Source organism: Rutilus rutilus (assembly GCF_951802725.1).
Source record: "Rutilus rutilus genome assembly, chromosome: 19".
Classification (NCBI taxonomy): domain Eukaryota; kingdom Metazoa; phylum Chordata; class Actinopteri; order Cypriniformes; family Leuciscidae; genus Rutilus; species Rutilus rutilus.
The window spans coordinates 17,726,949-17,746,080 of record NC_140232.1 but is presented as its reverse complement, the minus strand read 5'-3'; the positions used below and the strand labels follow the sequence as shown (position 1 = coordinate 17,746,080).

Genomic DNA, 19,132 nt, shown 5'->3' with positions numbered 1-19,132 from the left:
AGACTCACTGAAGAACGTTGATTGGTTGACAGAGAATCGTCACTTGCGCATGCTATGAGGGGAATGACAAGAGGCACCATTTTTTTAATATACAGTCGAAACACAATACCGTTGCAACACAATTTGTTTTGTCTTGTGACAAAAGAGCCACATGCTGAGAAGCAAGAACAAGATCCGCTGTATGTCCTCCATTGTTGTTTACTGTGTGGGTTTCTTCTTCTTCTTCCACACCTATCAAGTAAGGGTACTGCTGGCAGATCAGGGTTTACCGTCCCGAATCGTACTGTAGCCTACTGTACTGTACCGCTTGGTGGAAACGATCCATAAAAAGAACTGAATCATACGTCATTTATTCAAGAATCAGACTACACTGGTCATGCTGTATGGTTTTTATTTACTAAAAAGACCTGAATCAAGACCCGAGTCATTTAAGGATTGGACTACACTGGTCATGCTGTATGTTTTTGATAAAAAAAAAAAAAAAAACTCTCATAGCCTAAGAGTAATTTGTTCAAGAATCAGAATACACTGGTTGGGCTCTATTATTATTATATTTATTTTTTTGATTCACTAAAAAGAGCCATTTCTTTATTTAGGAAATTTTTGTCCTCATTGTTTTCAAAACACCCACCTTGTCCTTATTATCCTCATTATTCTCCATTCTAATCACTATTCTGTCTTTTCACAGCTGCTCCCGTGATTCGTGACTCTGGTGAGAATTCGGAGGTGACTGTAGTTCTGGGCTTCCCTGCTGTTCTTCATTGTGAAGTTGAGGGGATCCCACTTCCCACTATCACTTGGCTAAAGGACAACCAGCCCATTGTGTCCAGCCCTCAACTCACATACACACAGGGTGGACAGTTTTTGCGTGTGGCTGCGGCCCGTGGTGACGATGCTGGCGCCTACACCTGCCGAGCAACCAACCCGGCTGGAACAGCACACAGACACCACACGCTAAGAATAATGGGTAGGTAGGCATGGGACTCATGGCTGAATGTTGTTTGTTTTGGTCAGAGGTTAATGCTGTGCCATTTCCTCAGTACCTCCACAGATAGAGGGGGATTCTACGACTCTCAGCTTTGGCAGAAGAGAAGAGAAAGTGAGAATTAATGGGACATTGATCTTGTCATGCCTGGCCAAAGGATTTCCAGAACCTGTCACACAATGGTTCAAAGATGGACAGGTCCGTATATCTGTTTAGTATCTCTCAGGTTCTTCCATACTAGCTCTTTTTAGACCACACTGCATAATAGTGAATATGATATTTCTTTTATTCAGCTGTTAATGAACAAACAAGAAGATAATATTGAGTCACTTACTATTTGTTCCTCCCAGTAAAATAGTTCCAAACGAATTTAAAGCAGAATCAACTGTTGTTCCTCTCTGAACAACAAACAGTAGTGGGTCCAAAACAAATCAGCAATTTTGAATGAATTGGTTTAATTAATAATTTAAAAAGACTTAAAATAAAATGCAGCTCATACCTGTTGCTTTCGATGACTTGAACTCCATTAAATCTGCATATAGCACAGGAATTGAAGTTCGGATTTATATCCGTTTTGTTAAAACACATTTATGTGACCAGGTGTAAATGGAATCGTTTTGATAAATCAGATAGCTATCCGATCTGAGAAAACGCATGAAGTGGCCAGGTGTAAACATCCCCTCAGTGACTCACTCTAAAGACAGTCCCTTGTCACCACCTACTGGCGTATTGATGTAACTGCAAAGAGTCCATGAAAATCTCCACCACTAATTCACAGACTGAGAGTGCTGTTGGACTGTATACATCGAAAAGCCACCCATCAAGTCAAAGTGTTTTTCTTTGTTTTCTTCTCTGGTTAGTTGTTCTTTGGTAATAACTGATTCAAGAAATGAATCAAATAATGAAAAAATTAAAGCAATAAATATTCCTCTGAGCCACAGCAGCTCATGTCCAGGGAGCGGCTGAACCTGAAATCGCACCAGGGGTCTTCTGATCAGCTTTTGAGGAATAATGAATGAAATAGTCATGATAAAACACTCTCTTATTCATGTTCCACAGCTACTGAATGGGAATACACACACCGGTCTGAGAGTGAACAGTCACATGCTTCACTTCGAGAATGCCATGCTATCCCATGAGGGCCAGTACACATGTGTGGTTACCAATTCTGCTGGAGAGGATAAGAGAGACTTCCACCTCACTATACAGGGTCAGTGCAAATTATACACAGATACACAGTTTTTTACTGCTGTATTTGATTATTTAAGATTTTCATGTTTGTTTCTCAAACCTCCTCAGTTCCTCCAATCTTTCATCGGGTAATAAATGGTGCTGCTGGTTTCTCACTGGGAGAAAGAGAGGGGGATGAAGAGGACCTTGATGGCACTGAAGGGATGGTTGAAAGACGGGAGGTGGTCCTGGGACACTCCATCAGTCTGTCCTGCGAGAGCAATGCCATTCCTCCTCCTCGACTAAGTTGGTACAGACAAGGCCGGCAACTCACCAGCTCAGACGGAGTTGTGCTTTTACCTGGTGAGTGGAGTGAAATTTTAGTATATAAGTATATAAGGTTTTATTTAATTCAGACAGCATGTTTTAGACATGAAATGGAGTATTAATACAACTTCTATATCCTGTTTTATATTTATTTGATGAAAAACAGTAAAAACAGCATTTTTTTTTTCTGTATATATATATTTTAAAATTATTTAATTTATTCCTGTGATGTCAAAGCTGAATTTTCAACAGTCATAACTCCAGTCTTCAGTGTCACATGATCCTTCAGAAATCATTGGCTCTCTTGAGTAGGTACTTATTTATAAAATTATATTTATGCATTATATATATATATATAATTATATTACTAAAAATATTATGTTCTATATAGTATTAGTGTGTGTAGTATGAATGTAATCTGGACGTACTACATTCGCCATGTTGTCATTATCATGTGACCTACCAGCGTCCGTAACGTCACTTCACTGCCATTCATAAATCTTCTCCCGTGGCCTCATGGGATGGTAAAGTGTTTATCGTATCCACACTTCAGAATCTCGCTGGAAGAAGTAGGTCATCCGGGTACTGTGAATTCGGACTTCTTTTGTCACACACTTTTTTTTACACCTACTATATAGTAGGGAAGTATGCGATTTCGGATGCAGCCATTCTAATATGCTGATAAATTTCCAATTATTATAAATTTCCTATTATTATTGTCAATGTTGAAACAGTTGTGCTGATTAATATTTTTGTGGCAACCATGATAGTTTTTTCAGGATTCTTTGTTGAATACAAAGTTCAAAAGATCTGCATTTATTTGATATATAAAGTCTTTATTGTTACTTGCTACTTTGATTAATTTAATTCATTCTTGCTTAATAAAAGTATTAATTTCTTTCAAAAAAAGAACAAAATCTTACTGACCCTACATTTTTTATTTTGTTTCTATATATTTATGTTGGTATTAGTATGTCACATTAACATGTAAAACAAAAACAACAACTTGGTATTACCATCTTAACACCATGGTTATTTTTAGTTATAGTAGTTCAAAACAAACTATGCAATCCATCTTGGTCTTGTCTATGCTATTGTCATCAGCTGGCTGTGATGATGCATGCAAAGTTGAGGAATCAAATGAAACCGTCTTTAATAATAAATCCAACAGAAACACATAGGAGAACTTCAGGAAGAAAAACACAACCATGCTACCATAAACGATACAGGACAAAGAACTAAGAAGAACTCAGGGCTTATATTCAAACTGGGTAATCAACGTAGAAACAGAACTGGGGAACTAATTAGCAACCATGGAAACAAACCAGTGGCGGGAAAATGAGAATCAAGGAAACAGGAACTAGAATTAAACCAAAACAGCACATAAACGTGACAGCTATAATATATACAGTATATAAAGTATTTTTTTTTTGTTTGTTTGTTTGTTTGTGTGTTCCTCTTTAGGAGGGCATGTCCTGCAGATCCCACGAGTACAGATTGAGGATGCTGGGAAATACACCTGCCAGGCTGTGAATGAAGCTGGAGAAGACAAAATGCATTATGACCTGGAGGTGTTGGGTAAGGAAGTAAATCCAACAGATAGATCTCTATGGCATTCAAATATATGAGCATCATATGTTAGCTTTATTAATAATCAGAATGAATGATCTTCATAAACGTGACTCTTTGTGCATTTTACGCAGTTCCTCCTGTGATTGATGGTCAGACTGACGAGTTCATGCAGGAAGTGGATGCCGTGGTCAACACCACTGTATCACTACGGTGTGATGTCACAGGAAACCCCACTCCAGCTGTATCTTGGCTGAAGGATGGTCTGCCCCTCTACAGCGGCCCTCACCATCAGATACTTGAGGATGGGAAACTGCTGGAGGTGATGTTCATGAGCCCAGTTTTACCCCAATTCTCCCCTTTCTAAACATAATATCAGTGAATTATGTTTGTATGTGCATTTAAATGGATCATAAATTAATCTGACATGGATAATTAAAAGATTTTGCTACTTTGCTACAAGACATCTTGTATAACTCACCTGTGCTTTTCTGTAGATACTGAATGTACAAGTGTCAGATGCAGCCAGTTATCAGTGTTTGGCGGAGAATAAGGCTGGAGCTGTCGAGAGACTCTACAGCTTGTCTATTCAAGGTAGGAGCAATTGACAGAGTTCCCACAGTCATGAAAAATCTGGGAATTTTGATTTTCAGCCCTGAAAGTATCATAGAAATTAATAAAATCTTAATAAATGTAATTAATAATGAATTATATTCTGCTCTAAAATATTTTATAGGCTAAATATTTGACTTACCCAACATAAAAATTCATCACCTTCATCACCTTCAGCAGTTTCCCATCTTCTAGTACAGGGGTGCAAACTCAGGGGCCGTTTACACAACATTTTCAACTAAAACTTAAAACTTTTTATGCGGTTTGGCCGTTCATTTACACAATGGCGTTTATGGGCCTGAAAATGCAAACTTTTGAAAACTGGTTTCAAAGTGCAGGTTTTTGAAAACGATACCATTATCTTTTCAGTGTAAACTACAAAAACGCGAATGTGAGTAAACGGTGATGTCATGCACACGCGTATTATGTGGTCAGACTATAAGTGCGTAGAATTTCTTTACAAAGTTATATCGCCAACTACTGGCCTGGCAGCGTAATACAGCGCTTTTATGTTATTTTCATTCAATATTTGATGTACTGCTTAATACAGCTTCTGTTTGAACAAGAATAAAGTTCAACATAAGCCTATACTATATAAATAGCAATGCAGTGGGTTTACTTTTTTTATAATTTTGATAAACATTACACAATATAACATCACGACTACATGAAAAGAGCTTTTACTGTTACAAAAATACATATATGTGAGGATTAGTGGAACTGAATGTGTCAGAATAAACATGAAACAATCGTGGAACCGCTGTCGTCACCAGAGCTTGTGCAGCCGCTCTGGAGAAGCTGCGCCGGCTGAGTCGAATCGTTGCACTTTGATGCCATACGTCACACCGACGTGACGTTGACACTGTCTCAAGTCGGACAAAATTTGAAGCTTGCATGCACTGCTTCAAGTCAGCCTCCGATCGGTCTGTGCTGCATGAAGTCGAACAAGCCTTTTAGCTTCAACTCTAATTAAATACACCTGATCCAGCTAATTAAGTCCTTCAGGCTTATTTGAAAACTACAGGGCTGGCTTCGAAATCGCCCTCTATTCCCTCATTCACTATTTCCTACATTACTCCACTAATAAAGTCCACTTGAAGGAGTGAATGGAAGGGCTGCTGCATTTGCATAGTGTTTGCCTGCTTCTTAATAATCATTTGAAACTTAGCAAACTGGCTGCTCCAGTAGAAATGAAAAGATTTTTTTTTTTTTTTTATGCTTTGTCAACAGCAGGTAGCATGTACAGTGCCATATCTCATATAACCAGAAAAAAAAAATTCAAATGCCTAAACAAGAAGGAACAAGGGAGAAAAATAAATAAATAAATAATAATAATGATAAAAAAGAGACAAGAGGGTACATAATCATCAGTTTACAAACAGATATACGTTATACATATAACAATTCCATAGGATATTACAATGCAATTTAAATACAGAAAATATACTTTGCAGGTGAGCACCATTCATTATATTTTATTTTTTATATTATGTGAAAATGTTAAAGGAGGAGCGTATATTAATCGTTTTAATTGCTTTACTATTTTTAGATTTTGACATCGCATCTACATACATTTTAATCTCCTTTTCAAGCACCATAAAAAGAGGTTTGCCTTTTGTAAACTTGCATTTATGAATGTGAAATTTACATAAAAATAAAATAAAATTTATAATAAAACCAACATCCTTTAAGGAGCGATCCTTGATATTATGTTAAACATGTTGGAAACTAGCATGTATAAACAATTAAACTAAAATATTTAATAATCAATTAAAAAGGATTTTTTACCTGTATGATATTACGCTGTACCCACTGTTTGGAAAATGGATGGATGGATGATTCAGCTGAGGGTGCCATCTTCTGGTGAGATGCTGGAAATATGTGTGACTCTCACAGTGCATTATGGGTATTCTCTAGTCTAGCCATATGTATGTGAAAATTTCAATTCGATCAGTCTTCTTTGAAAAACATGAAAAATCTTTTAAATGGCAGTGTAAATTGTTTTTGTGTACTGTACAATATATCATCCTTATCTGTTCATGCAACACCAAATAATGTTATGCATTGTTAAAAATACATGCTTAGTAGCTTAATTATTTTTATTTGAATGTTAGTTCCACCAAGGATTGTGGGCCGCCGTGAGGAAGATATGAGCGTGGTGGAGGGTCACATGATTTCTCTGCTGTGTGATGTGCAGTCATACCCACCTGCTGACATCATCTGGACCAAAGATGGGCAGGTGCTGGAGTTCACCACTGGCATCCACATACTGCCAGGTAATTTGCAGTCTAAATGTAACTCTCTGTGTTTATAAACAATGCCTTATTAAGCATGTATTTATGTAATGTGCCATCATTCTCATGTCCAAAGGTGGTCAGATGCTGCAGCTTCCCAGGGCTGGACAACAGGATGCTGGCCAATATGTCTGTACAGCCACAAACTCAGCTGGACAAGACCAAAAGAGCATTCTCCTTACGGTTTATGGTTAGTGGTCTATAGACTTTTTAGTTAATTAGTTGCTTCAGTAGATTACTATAGCAATGAACACTTTTTGATTTGGCCCTTTCTAGCCCTGCCTACACTGGTGCCACGTATTGAATCAGAATCAGAGGTTATGACACCTCAGGTCGGGTCATCGCTTATTCTGCGTTGTAAAGCCAATGGTGTCCCTGAACCAGAGGTCACATGGTATCGTAATGGACTTCAGCTGGCTTCTGGAAATGGTTTGAGGATAGAGCGCCAGCAGCTAGAGATAGTTGGTGTACAGGTAAGAAAGCACTGAGAAAACTCGTGTTTTATAAGAGACTCCAATATATAGACAACTTTAAATGCATATACAGTTATATAGCATATACAGTGCTATGCATAAGTTTAGACACCCATGCTAAAGCTGACTAAAAAGAGGAATAAAAAATCATCTTTTGGAAATTGAACTTAATGCCTTAATTAAAAAAATTAGGAAAAATCCAACCTTTAAGGACACCAATTTTCTTTGTGAATGAATAATGTATCGTAAATAAATAAATGTTCTTCCTTAAAATACAGGGTGCATAAGTTTGGACACCCCTATGTTAAATTCCCATAGAGGCAGGCAGATTTTTATTTTTAAAGGCCAGTTACTTCATGGATCCAGGATACAATGCATCCTGATAAAGTTCCCTTGGCCTTTGGAATTAAAATAGCCCCACATCAGCACATAGCCTTCACCATACCTAGAGACTGGCATGGTTTTATTTCAGTTAGCCTAATAGCTAGGTTGATTTGCATTGAGAGATGATCTTATGGAAAGTACTCCATGCAAAATAAAAATCTGCCTGCCTCTAAGGGAATTTAACATAGGGGTGTCCAAACTTATGCACCCTGTATTTTAAGGAAAAACATTTATTTATCTACGATACATTATTCATTCACAAAGAAAATTGGTGTCCTTAAAGGTTGGATTTTTCCTAATTTTTTTAATTAAGGCATCAAGTTAAATTTCCAAAAGATGATTTTTTATTCCTCTTTTTAGTCAACTTTAGCATGGGTGTCTAAACTTATGCATAGCACTGTAGACTACCATTCAAAAGTTTAAGGAAGATTTTTTTTTCCTTTTTGAAATAAATTCATATTTGTATTCATGAAGGATGCATTAAATTGCTGAAAGTGACAGTAAATACATCTACAATGCCAGGAGATTTGTATCGCAAATAAATTTGTATTTCTTTACATTCTAGTCATGGTTCAAGAATCCTGAAAAAAGTATAACAGTTTCCTGCTTTCAATGTTGATAATAATAAGAAATGTTTCTTGAGCAGCAAATCAGCATATTAGATTGATTTCTGAAAGATTGTTTGACTCTGAAGACTGGAGTAATTGCTAATATATTAAAATTAATTACAATAGAAAACAGAAAATTGTGAAATAATATTTAACAACATTACTGTTCTTACTATTGAACTTTTGAATGATGGTGTGACTTTAAGTGTAAATATATGTGGTATAAGTGGTTGATTTATAATTAATGCTTTGTTGACATGGTTTCTGACTTTTTCTATAGGTGGCTGATGGCGGGGTGTACTCCTGTAAGGTGTCCAACATTGCGGGTCAAGTAGAGCGCACCTTTAGAGTCACAGTCCATGGTGAGTCCTAAAAACCCAATCAAAGGTTGCATAACTGCAACCTTTATGTAAATATTCCCTGTTTGCTTATGCATAACAACAGTTACAGGTGCTGTAAGCAATTTCAGATGTTTTTCTAACTTTCATTTTTAGTGCCTCCTGTGATGGAGGGCCCTCTTCATGAGACCCTCACTCAGAACTTGGGCTCCCACATCACCCTCATCTGTGAGGCCTCTGGTGTACCTGTACCAAACATTGCTTGGCTGAAAGATGGCTCTCCTATTGGTCAGTTAAATACCACACACTTTCAGATGTCAGTGTGTTGTTAGTGTGCTTCTATTTATGTTGCTGCTGTTTTTGTTGTTTGTTTCTATGTGTAGAAAGCAGTTTGCAATGGAATTGGTCACTGAGAGGAAACAGACTGGAGTTAGGCCCTCTGCAGCTTTCTCATGCTGGCACTTACACCTGCATCGCCAAAAACAGTGAAGGGCAGACACAAAAAGACTACTCACTTACTATATATGGTAAAACTGCCTTAATCAATAATCTCTGTTTCAAATAATCTCAGTCTTGTTTCTTGATTCACACTGTGTGTGATATGTAAAACTCTAAATAACCAAATGTATTTGGCACCATCAGCGTCACCCACCATTGTAGATTCTGGTCACCCATCAGAGGTCAGTGCACCTGTTGGGGAGGAACTGACTCTTGAATGTCGGGTGATGGGTAAACCGACTCCCAAAGTGAGCTGGCTGAAGAATGGAAAGACTCTTGAGAATGGACAAACAGAGCATATAGAGTAAGACTCTTAAACTGATTCGTTAATCTCTTCATTTTAATAATATAATATAGTGTCACGTCACATGATACTCAAGGACACTTTACAAACATAATAAAACAATCAACATTAAATAACAATGATCATCATTACAACCTTAACTAAATGGATACAAATACAATCACTTAAAAGCCTGCCTAAAAATGAGTCTTAAGATGTGATATAATTTAATATAATATAATATGTATAAAAAGTATTTACTGTATATAAAGAGGATATAGAGTAACTCTCACACAGAGTTGATTTCTTTCTTTTTTTTTATAAATATAAAAATATCTGAAAAGAAAGAACAAATTAAATTGTTTAATTACACTTTTCTTACACCTTTCACTCCGATTGTTAATCTTATATATTATTTGTTTTGTTTAAAAATTAAATCTAAAATAGACACAAATCACTAGTGGGACTTTTTGATCCCAATGTATAATGTAATGTAATGTCATATGGTATCATTATGTAATAAAATAGATTTAATCAGATTAATATCAGAAAAATGTATCTTTATAAAAACTAATTACATTTTTCAATTCTTACATCTTATATGCTTACATGCTTATAATATTATTTGCTTAGAACAATTATTTGTATTTTTCTATTAAATTGTACTTAAATCAATAGTTTTTATAAATAGTAAAACAATGTTTGTTTTATGATTCAAAGTAGCACTAACTGATTTGCTGATGTGTGCATGTATTTCAGTATCTCTCCAGATGGCAGCACTCTAACACTTCTGAATATAAAACCAGAGGACTCAGGAACATACACCTGCCTGGCTGTCAGCTCCGCTGGCCAAGAGAGCAAAATCTATGCCTTGTTTGTATTGGGTGAGAGCAGTTGTCTTTGTATAGTTTATTGTGCACAAATCTGTGAATTGATTTTCATATTTTTTGCACTACAGTTCCTCCCTCCATAAGTGGGGAGACCAGCGTCCCCCGTGAGGTGCACACCACCCAGCATAGTGTGGTCACACTGGAGTGCAAAGCCACCGGGACTCCCCAGCCTCAAATCAGCTGGCTGAGGGACGGTCATCCTTTACTCCTGTCACCGCGCATACGCCTGCTCTCTGCAGATTCTGTTCTTAGGTCAGTTTTACAAACAGATTAAGGACAATGCTGTGATTTCTGATATTTTCTTTTCTGATATAGACGTTACATTAGTTTTACGTGTACTGTATCCTTGTGTCGGCACAGGATTGCATCGGTGCAGCTGTCTGATTCTGGCATTTACACTTGTGTGGCACGTAGCCGAGCTGGATTAGCTGAACTCAACTTTGACCTCCAAGTGCAAGGTACATCAGGAAATCTTTTTAATTGATACATATAAATAATATAAATAAAATGAATAAAGAAACAACTTAATCACAACAAACACTTTAAAGTCACCATGAAATCAAAATGGACATTCTTATTTGTTATGAAGTTTATGTGCCCTCATAATCTTTCATCAAAATGACTTATTTTGTCATTTCCCTTACAAATAACAAGCATTTGTTACTTCCTCTAGCATCAACATATCTTCTCAGCAACCTGTCTCGCACATGAGATCGCAGCAAAAGCATTCAACAACGATCCAATCAATATTCAAAATCATGTCCTGTTTTTCTTATATTTCACTCAGATTTGAGTAACAATAGGGAAAAGAGACGATCGCAACTTCCATTTAGCAATTAGCTACATGTTTTTAGCCATTGCTGTTTGTCTCCCTCATCAGCTCCCCCTGCTGTTGAGCGCACAGAGCCGACTGAGCAGGTGGCCGTAGTCCAGGGCTCTTCTGTAACGCTGACCTGTGAAGCCCGTGGTGTGCCCCCTCCTACCTTGTTGTGGATGAAAGATGGCCAACCTCTCTCACTGCACCGCAATCTTCTCCTCGATGGACAGGAAACCCGCTTCCTGCTCTCTGATGTGGGTCCCAGTGATGGAGGCCTCTACAGCTGTGTGGCGAGCAACCAGGCAGGAAGCAGTACCAAGACTTTCAACCTGACTGTCCTAGGTATTTGCAATCGAAATGATGTATGAATGTAAACATGAGAGTCTAGAGAAGGTTTTTGGGTCCTTTTAGGAGCAAAAATACATAAAATCTGATATAAGCATTAAATCTGATGATGTATTTGCACATATTAGAGCACCCCAAGATATCCGGCTCTTCATCCCCTGAGGAGCAGCTGGTTGCAGTGGACAGTGTGCTGGAGCTGGAGTGTATCGCTACCGGTCTCCCCCCTCCTACCCTAAGCTGGCTGAAAGATGGGCGTCCACTACAGGACAACATGGCAATAATAGAGAGAGATGGGCAGCTACTCAGAATCAACAAAGTCCAGGTGCTTTGAATTTAAGGCTAATTCAGAATGAAGGTGTGTAGCTTGTTTTGCATTTGTGTGTGGCTTTGTGATTGTGCCAATATGTTCTGTCATGTTTTGGAATAGGTGGAGGACGCAGGTCTGTATACCTGTCTTGCTAGTAGCCCAGCGGGAGAGGATGGTAGAAACCACTGGGTGCGCGTACAGCGTGAGTAAAATGTTTTTTTTAAGCACTAAATAGATTACAATTTGTATGCATCACAAGAATAATATGGTGGAAAAATACAATTAATTTAAGATACTGTCACATTTATAGTTTGTTTTGCTCTGTTTTTCCTGTTCTGTTCATGTCTGTGTATCTAGGTTAGCTTACCAGTTTGTTAATTAATTCAGTTCTCCTCCATTCCCTGCCTGTTTGTTTCTATGGTTTCTGATTGATTTGAGTATTCTGTTCAGGTGTGTCTCGTTAATTTACTCATCATCTCCTTTGTTTGCCCTCATGTGTTTAAGCCCCCTGTTTGAGTCTGAGAACGGGCGGCTCTGGGACGGCCTCCGTGGCCGTGGATGGGTAAAATACCCATGGCCATTTCTGGGAGAATGGGCGGCTCTGGGATGGCCTCCGTGGCCTTGTCTGGGAGAGCTGGTGGCTCTGGGATGGCTTCCGTGGCCATTTCTAGGAGAACAGGTGGCTCTGGGACGGCCTCTGTGGCCATGGACCGGTAGCTCCCCCGAAAGCTTTGGGGATGTGTGCCAACCACACACACAAGATAGCCATGGCCATCATGGTCAGAGTTGCCAAACTCTTGGGGCTTAGCTCTGGGGCTGGAGCGCACTCAGGGACTGGAGCCGACACTGGAGCGGACTCAGGGGCCTTCTCCGAGCCACCCGCTCTCCCAGACACGGCCACAGGAATTTCTCTCAGTGGAGCGGACACACTCAAACAGGGGGCTTAAATACATGAGGGCAAAAAAGGAGCTGATGAGTAAATTAACAAGACACACCTGAACATAATACTCAAATTAATCAGAAACCATTGAAACAAACAGGCAGGGAACGGAGGAAAACTGAACTAATTAACAAACTGGAAAGCTAACTTAGAAACACAGACATGAACAAAACAGGAAAAACAGAGCAAAAACAAACTCAAAATGTGACAGATACACTGCAGTTTTGAGGTCAGTGAGATTTTTTTTTTTTTTTTTTTTTAGGAAATTAATACTGTTATTCAGCAAGGATGCATTAAATTGATCAAAAGTGACAGTAAAGACATTTACATGTTACAAAAGATGTATATTTTTAATCAATGCTGTTCTTTTGAACTTTCTATTCATCAAATAATCCTGAAAAAAAGTAATTAACAGTTCCCACGAAAATATTAAGCAGCACAACCATTTTCAACATTGATAATAACTAGTGCAAAATGCCCGTGCAAAATCAGTTTTTGAGTGTGTTTTTAGTAATTGTTGGTTTGGTGTGTTTGAGTGCTCATTGTTACAATTACACAGCAAAAGTTCAGTGACATTTTTATTTGTGCATGCATGGAAGAAAGCACAAAGTGAACTCCGAGAAAATGCTATGCTTGAGCAAACAGTTTTTTAATAGGCTAGGCCTACTACAAATGATGGCCGTGAAAGAGACAGTGAACGCATTGAATAGGATATGTTTAGTTAGTTGGTGAATAGCATAGGCTACTATTACACAGCAGCAATAACGTTAAGCACACCAGAATGAAATATAATATGTAAGGGATAATGTATAGCGAGGCGGTTGTTATAGCGAATAACAACTCCGACAGGCTGAACGGGACTTGAATCAGCCTGAAGGGGTTGTTATTCGCTATAACAACCACCTCGCAATACATTATCCCGCTTATTACATGGCTACCTACAAAATAAATAAATAAATTGACACAAAATATTGATTTAAAAAGGAGTTTATTGATTTAAAAATGATTGTATTGCTTCCGCTAAAGAAAATAGTCCGTTCCGCATCCATAGCAACGCTCTGTTTTTCATGGCAACGGTGTGTTATACTTCGCAGCGGTCTGAAAGCACACAGTGAACTCCGAGAAAAAGTTATGCTTGAGCAAACAGTTTGTGAATAGGCAACTACAATGATGCCCGTGAAAGAGACCGTGAACGCATTGAATAGGATATGTTTAGTTGGTGAATAGCATAGGCTACTATTACACAGTAGCGATAGCGTTAAGCGCACCAGAATGAAATATAATATTCAGAAGTAAACAGCATAGCTGACTTACAGATTCAGTTTACAACCACAAATGAATAAGCGCCTCGATTCAGGGAGCAGTGCAAAGTGCCCGTGCAAAATCAGTTTTTGTGTGTGTTTTATAAGCGTGTCGATTCAGAGAGCAGTGCAAAGTGCCCGTGCAAAATCAGTTTTTGTGTGTGTTTTATAAGCGTGTCGATTCAGGAAGCAGTGCAAAGTGCCCGTGCAAAATCAGTTTTTGTGTGTGTTTTTAGTAATTGTTGGTTTCTTGGTAAAGAAAACACATTTTTACTCAAATTAATCAAAATGGATTTATCACGTTTTGGAACCAAACTATAATATTCAGAAGTAAACAGTGTAGCTGACAGATTGTCAGAATGTTTATTTTTAAACCACAACCTTCTAAAAATGATATATTTAACGATATCTTTTGCATTTCTCATCAAAACAAAGTCAAACTTGGCACTGCACTTACTCGTGCCCGTGGCAAGACACCTGTCGAATTTGAAATCCATCGGACCAACGGTTCGAGAGATATGTGGTTAACACACACACACACAGACAGACAGACAGACAGACGGACATACAGACAGACAGACGTTTCTGTAATTTATAGATAGATAAGAAATGTTTCTTGAGCACCAAATCAGCATATTAGAATGATCCAAGCTAGTGTGTGGTGGACGTTCTGGCGCAATATGGCTGCAGTCGCATCATCCAGGTAGATGCTACACATTGCTTATGCACAGTAGCACGGCATAATACGCAATGGTCGTTCCCAGAAGCCGTCCTGTGAAGCCGTAGTCCGGGGACAGTCAGTGAGAAGGGGCAAGGACTTAGAATGTCCAGAAATGGCAGGCTCAGGTTCGGTGACCGGAGTCTAAAGATATTGCTATCTTAGAAAAACCCCTGTGGATGAAGCCCGGTCTAGGCCGACAGAACCCGTGCCTAAAGGGCTGGGACGTCCAGGTTGTAGAACCCGAACGGAGAGGACCATCTGGCCGTTGCACAGATGTCGGCCATGGATATTCTGTTAGACCACGCCCAAGAGGAGGCCATTCCTCTGGTGGAGTGGCCCCTTACTCCAGTGGGGCACTGCAAGTCCAGGGATGTTTAGGTTAGTGCTATCACATCCACTATCCAATGGGACAGTCTCTTGCTTCGTAACTGACAGCCCTTTAGAGCGGCCTCCGAGGCACACAATTAGCTGCTCCGATTGCCTGAATTGGGTGGAGTGCTCAATGTACACCCTAGGGGCCCGTACCGTGCATAATGGGTGTGGTGTCTGATCACCCTGAGGGTGAGGGGAGAGCAGAGAGCAATGTAACCTATGCTCTAAAGGGCGTGGAGAGCACTTTAGGCACATAGCCTCGTCTGGGTTTAAGGACCACTTTGCTGTCGTTAGGCCCAAACTCGAGGCCGGAAGCATCCACTGAGAGAGCCTGCAGGTCACCAATTTGCTTGACTGCTTCAGCAGGAGAGCAGTCTTTAGTAAAAGAGGCCTAAGGTTGGCTTTCGTGAGTGGCCATCCAACAGCTCCTGAAGAAAAGAGAGAATGGACTCAATCTCACAGGATATGAGGTCTATAAGCCGGGCTGAACTGCAGCTGGAAAATATGGCCCAATTTTGTCTATAGAGGAGCCTGGTAAAAGCCTGGTAGAAGGTGCCCTAGTGCCCGTGTTCATGACTCTCCTGATGGAGGCTTGGAGGCTCTCGTCATGTGGCCATAGGTGGAGATTGACCCTTTCACTTGGGAAAGGAGGTCCCTTGTGACAGAGGGATCGGCCATGGTGCATCAGATAGCAGCTGGACCATTCCCGGGAACCACGGCTGATTCTGCCAGAGTGGTGCCACGAGTAAGACCGAGCATCTGTCCTCCCTGATTCGTCTGATGACCTGAGGGAGCAAAGCTACCGGAGGGAAGGCGTAGAGGCGCAAAAAGAATATTGGGCAGTTGGTATTCTCTTCAGACACGAAGAGATCCACTTCCGCCTGGACGAAAATGTTCCAAATCATGTAGACCATCAGGGGCTGGAGTCTCCATTCCCCTGGGGGCGGTCCGTCCCGGGACAGAATATCTGCTCCCATGTTCATGGAGCCCAGCACATGCAAAGCTCGTATTGAGCGGAGATTGTCCTGTGCCCACAGCAGTACCAGTCTGTTAAAAAAACGGGACCTGAGACCGCCCTGGAGATTTATATAGGTTACGACTGTCACATTGTCCGACCGGACCAGGACATGGTGCCCCCTGAGCTCCTGCTGAAAATCCTTGAAAGCCAGGAGCACTGCCATCATCTCCAGGCTAGCTCAACATGGGCTCTGTCCATTTCCAATCGTCGAGGTAATTCAGGATGCGAACTCCTCTCTGTCTTAGTGGGGAGAGAGCTGCATCCACTCATTTCATAAAGGTGCATGGAGCTAGAAACAGTCTGAATGGTAGGACTGTATATTGGTAAGCGAACGCAAATCAGTTAACATTCTAAAAGGCCGTCTCATGAGGGCACGATTCAGACATCTCAGATCGAGGGTGGGGGTTTCATATCATTACGCCTGCTGGACTCATGGTAGGCCTACTGCAGCAAAGTTTCTTGATTATTATGCAGGAATGAGAGTATAGTTCCTAGCCATATCAGCCTAGAAAATTGCAACTTTACATTTTCCGTCGCTTAGTACACGATGTAACTACAGAACAGTCAAGTTTTAAATAGGAAAAATATCGAAACTCTTTGTTCATTTTTTTGAGAGAGATGCTAATGGTCTTGTCCGGTTCAATTCATTATGCTATAAGCTATGCTAAAAGTGGGACCCCCAGACCCGGAGATCGGCTGAATGGATTCGAAAACGGTAAAACTCAACTGTTTAACTCTGGGGGAGTTGTAAAATGAGCCTATTTCCAAAAAAAGTGGAGTATCCCTTTAAGAAATACAAATAACAAGACAGAAATGCTGATTAAGAATTATAATTTTTTCAGTGCAGACTAGAACTAACAAGGCTGAATCATTTGTTTTGTCTGATCACTTTCAGTTCCACCCACTCTTCTTGGCTCTAATGATATCAGAACTGTATCGGTTCCAGCCAAAGGTCACTTGACACTGGAATGTCAAACCGACAGTGACCCTCTACCAGAGATTGAGTGGTACAAGGATGATGTCAAGCTACAGGTGAGAGCAGATAAATGTACATCCTGGATGTATTTATAACTACTACATCACATTAATCTCCCTTTTCTGTTTCTCTCAGTTGGGAGGTCGAATTCAGTCCATTGCTGGTGGACAGTATCTGGAAATTCAAGATGTCCGGACCCATGATAGTGGACAGTACAGCTGTGTGGTCACCAACATTGCTGGAAGCACCAGTCTATTCTTCACTGTAGAGATTCTCTGTAAGTTTGTGCCACTCACACTCATGATGTACCAAGCACATATGAACGTTTAAAAAAATAAAAAGCATATACACTACCGTTCAAAAGATTGGGTACGATTTTTTTGAATTTTTTTTAAGGAAATGTATTTATTCAGCAAGGGTGCATTAAATTGATCAAAAGTCACGGTAAAAGATTTCTGTTTCAAATAAATGTTGTTTTTTATTTCAATAGATTTTAAATGGTAATTTATTCCTGTGATGGTTAAGCTGAATTTTCAGCATCCATTCCTCCAGTCTTCAGTGTCAAATTGTCATTTAGAAATCATTCTAATATGCTGATTTGGTGCTCAAGAAACATTCTTCTTGTTATCAATGTTGAAAATATTTGTGCTGCTTCATATTTTTGTGGAAAGTGTGATACATTTTTAAGGATTATTTGATGAATAGGAAGTTCAAAAGAACAGTATTTATTTGAATTATAAATCTTTTGTAGCATTATAAATCTTTTCACTGTCACTTTTGATCAATTTAATGGATCCTTGCTGATTAAAAATATTCATTTATTAAAAACAAAATCTTACTGACTCCAAACTTCTGAATAGTAGTGTAGTGTCCAGATGCTGTCAAGCTCCAAAAAGTTTTGTGAAAAAAGTACAGTGAAAAATAGTCAATCAGACTATAGTGGACATGGACATAAGCATACTCCTTATGCTTTCATTTCATTTCATTGTTAAAGGTAGAATGTACGTAACTCTTTGATTGTACTAAAGCACAAAAATACCATAAATTATATGTTTGCAGATATTTATGAAACATGCTAAGTTCACATACTCGTTTCTCTGAAAAACAATGCTACTGCCAGTTATTCTACTTTGAAATATGCGTTCCGTTTCGGAATGTCTGTGTTTTTTTATTTATTTTTTGGTCTGTGTGATCCGCTGCCAATTTACCAAATAGTAAACCCTGGGTTGCCTTCTGGCAGAAAACACAAGCGTATTGTAGTCACGGAATCCAGCAAAGAAACATTGTCCATTGCGCCCGCGTGAGCGTCGAGTCTGAGGAGGAGGGAGAAACAACCCTCTCCAATATTTTGAATTTGGACAGCAGTACCCATTTCAAACACTAGCTGTCAATATTACGCACTGCACCTTTAATTCTTAATGATTCAGTCAGGAAATAAATATCTTATTGATCATGTTCACTTAGTGCCGCCGGTCATCAGAGAGGGCAGCTCACTGATCATAGCACATGTCAATCAGGATACAGTGCTGCCGTGTGAGGTGGAGGGAGGGCCTTCCTCATCTGTCTTATGGAGGAAAGATGGAGGTCCAGTCCCTCTTCACAATGGCAGGCAAGTTTGTGAACATCAGCATTTAATCCTGGCCTTAATTTATTGGGTCTCAAAGTGCCACCAACTCAATTCAATCTCTGCCTGCACACAGATTCACCTTGCTGTCAGAGGGCTCTTTGCGTATTGCAACAGTGCAGCTGTCCGACGCTGGGCGTTACTATTGCAGTGTATCTAATCAGGCAGGATCAGACCATCGGGGCATGGACCTTAAAGTCTACGGTACTTTTTTTACTTTCTTTGGGTTATAATAATAATAATAATAATAATAATAATACATTTATTTTATATAGTGCCT

At 39.4% G+C, this 19,132-nt stretch overlaps 1 protein-coding gene across 1 annotated transcript in view; it reads left to right on the top strand.

The window, feature by feature from the left end:
• hmcn2 (hemicentin 2) overlaps positions 1-19,132 on the top strand; it is an 85,280-nt gene that overhangs the window by 47,313 nt on the left and 18,835 nt on the right. The window contains exons 31-54 of the mRNA XM_084390370.1: positions 689-967; positions 1,041-1,183; positions 2,045-2,195; positions 2,285-2,518; positions 3,947-4,060; positions 4,186-4,373; positions 4,549-4,645; positions 6,778-6,939; positions 7,034-7,147; positions 7,234-7,430; positions 8,703-8,784; positions 8,917-9,048; positions 9,144-9,287; positions 9,403-9,562; positions 10,301-10,425; positions 10,500-10,683; positions 10,792-10,889; positions 11,312-11,590; positions 11,722-11,915; positions 12,021-12,102; positions 17,148-17,284; positions 17,364-17,505; positions 18,693-18,837; positions 18,929-19,056. Of these exons, the coding sequence (XP_084246496.1) occupies positions 689-967; positions 1,041-1,183; positions 2,045-2,195; positions 2,285-2,518; positions 3,947-4,060; positions 4,186-4,373; positions 4,549-4,645; positions 6,778-6,939; positions 7,034-7,147; positions 7,234-7,430; positions 8,703-8,784; positions 8,917-9,048; positions 9,144-9,287; positions 9,403-9,562; positions 10,301-10,425; positions 10,500-10,683; positions 10,792-10,889; positions 11,312-11,590; positions 11,722-11,915; positions 12,021-12,102; positions 17,148-17,284; positions 17,364-17,505; positions 18,693-18,837; positions 18,929-19,056 (3,711 nt within the window). The remainder of the gene's footprint in view (positions 1-688; positions 968-1,040; positions 1,184-2,044; positions 2,196-2,284; positions 2,519-3,946; positions 4,061-4,185; positions 4,374-4,548; positions 4,646-6,777; positions 6,940-7,033; positions 7,148-7,233; positions 7,431-8,702; positions 8,785-8,916; positions 9,049-9,143; positions 9,288-9,402; positions 9,563-10,300; positions 10,426-10,499; positions 10,684-10,791; positions 10,890-11,311; positions 11,591-11,721; positions 11,916-12,020; positions 12,103-17,147; positions 17,285-17,363; positions 17,506-18,692; positions 18,838-18,928; positions 19,057-19,132) is intronic.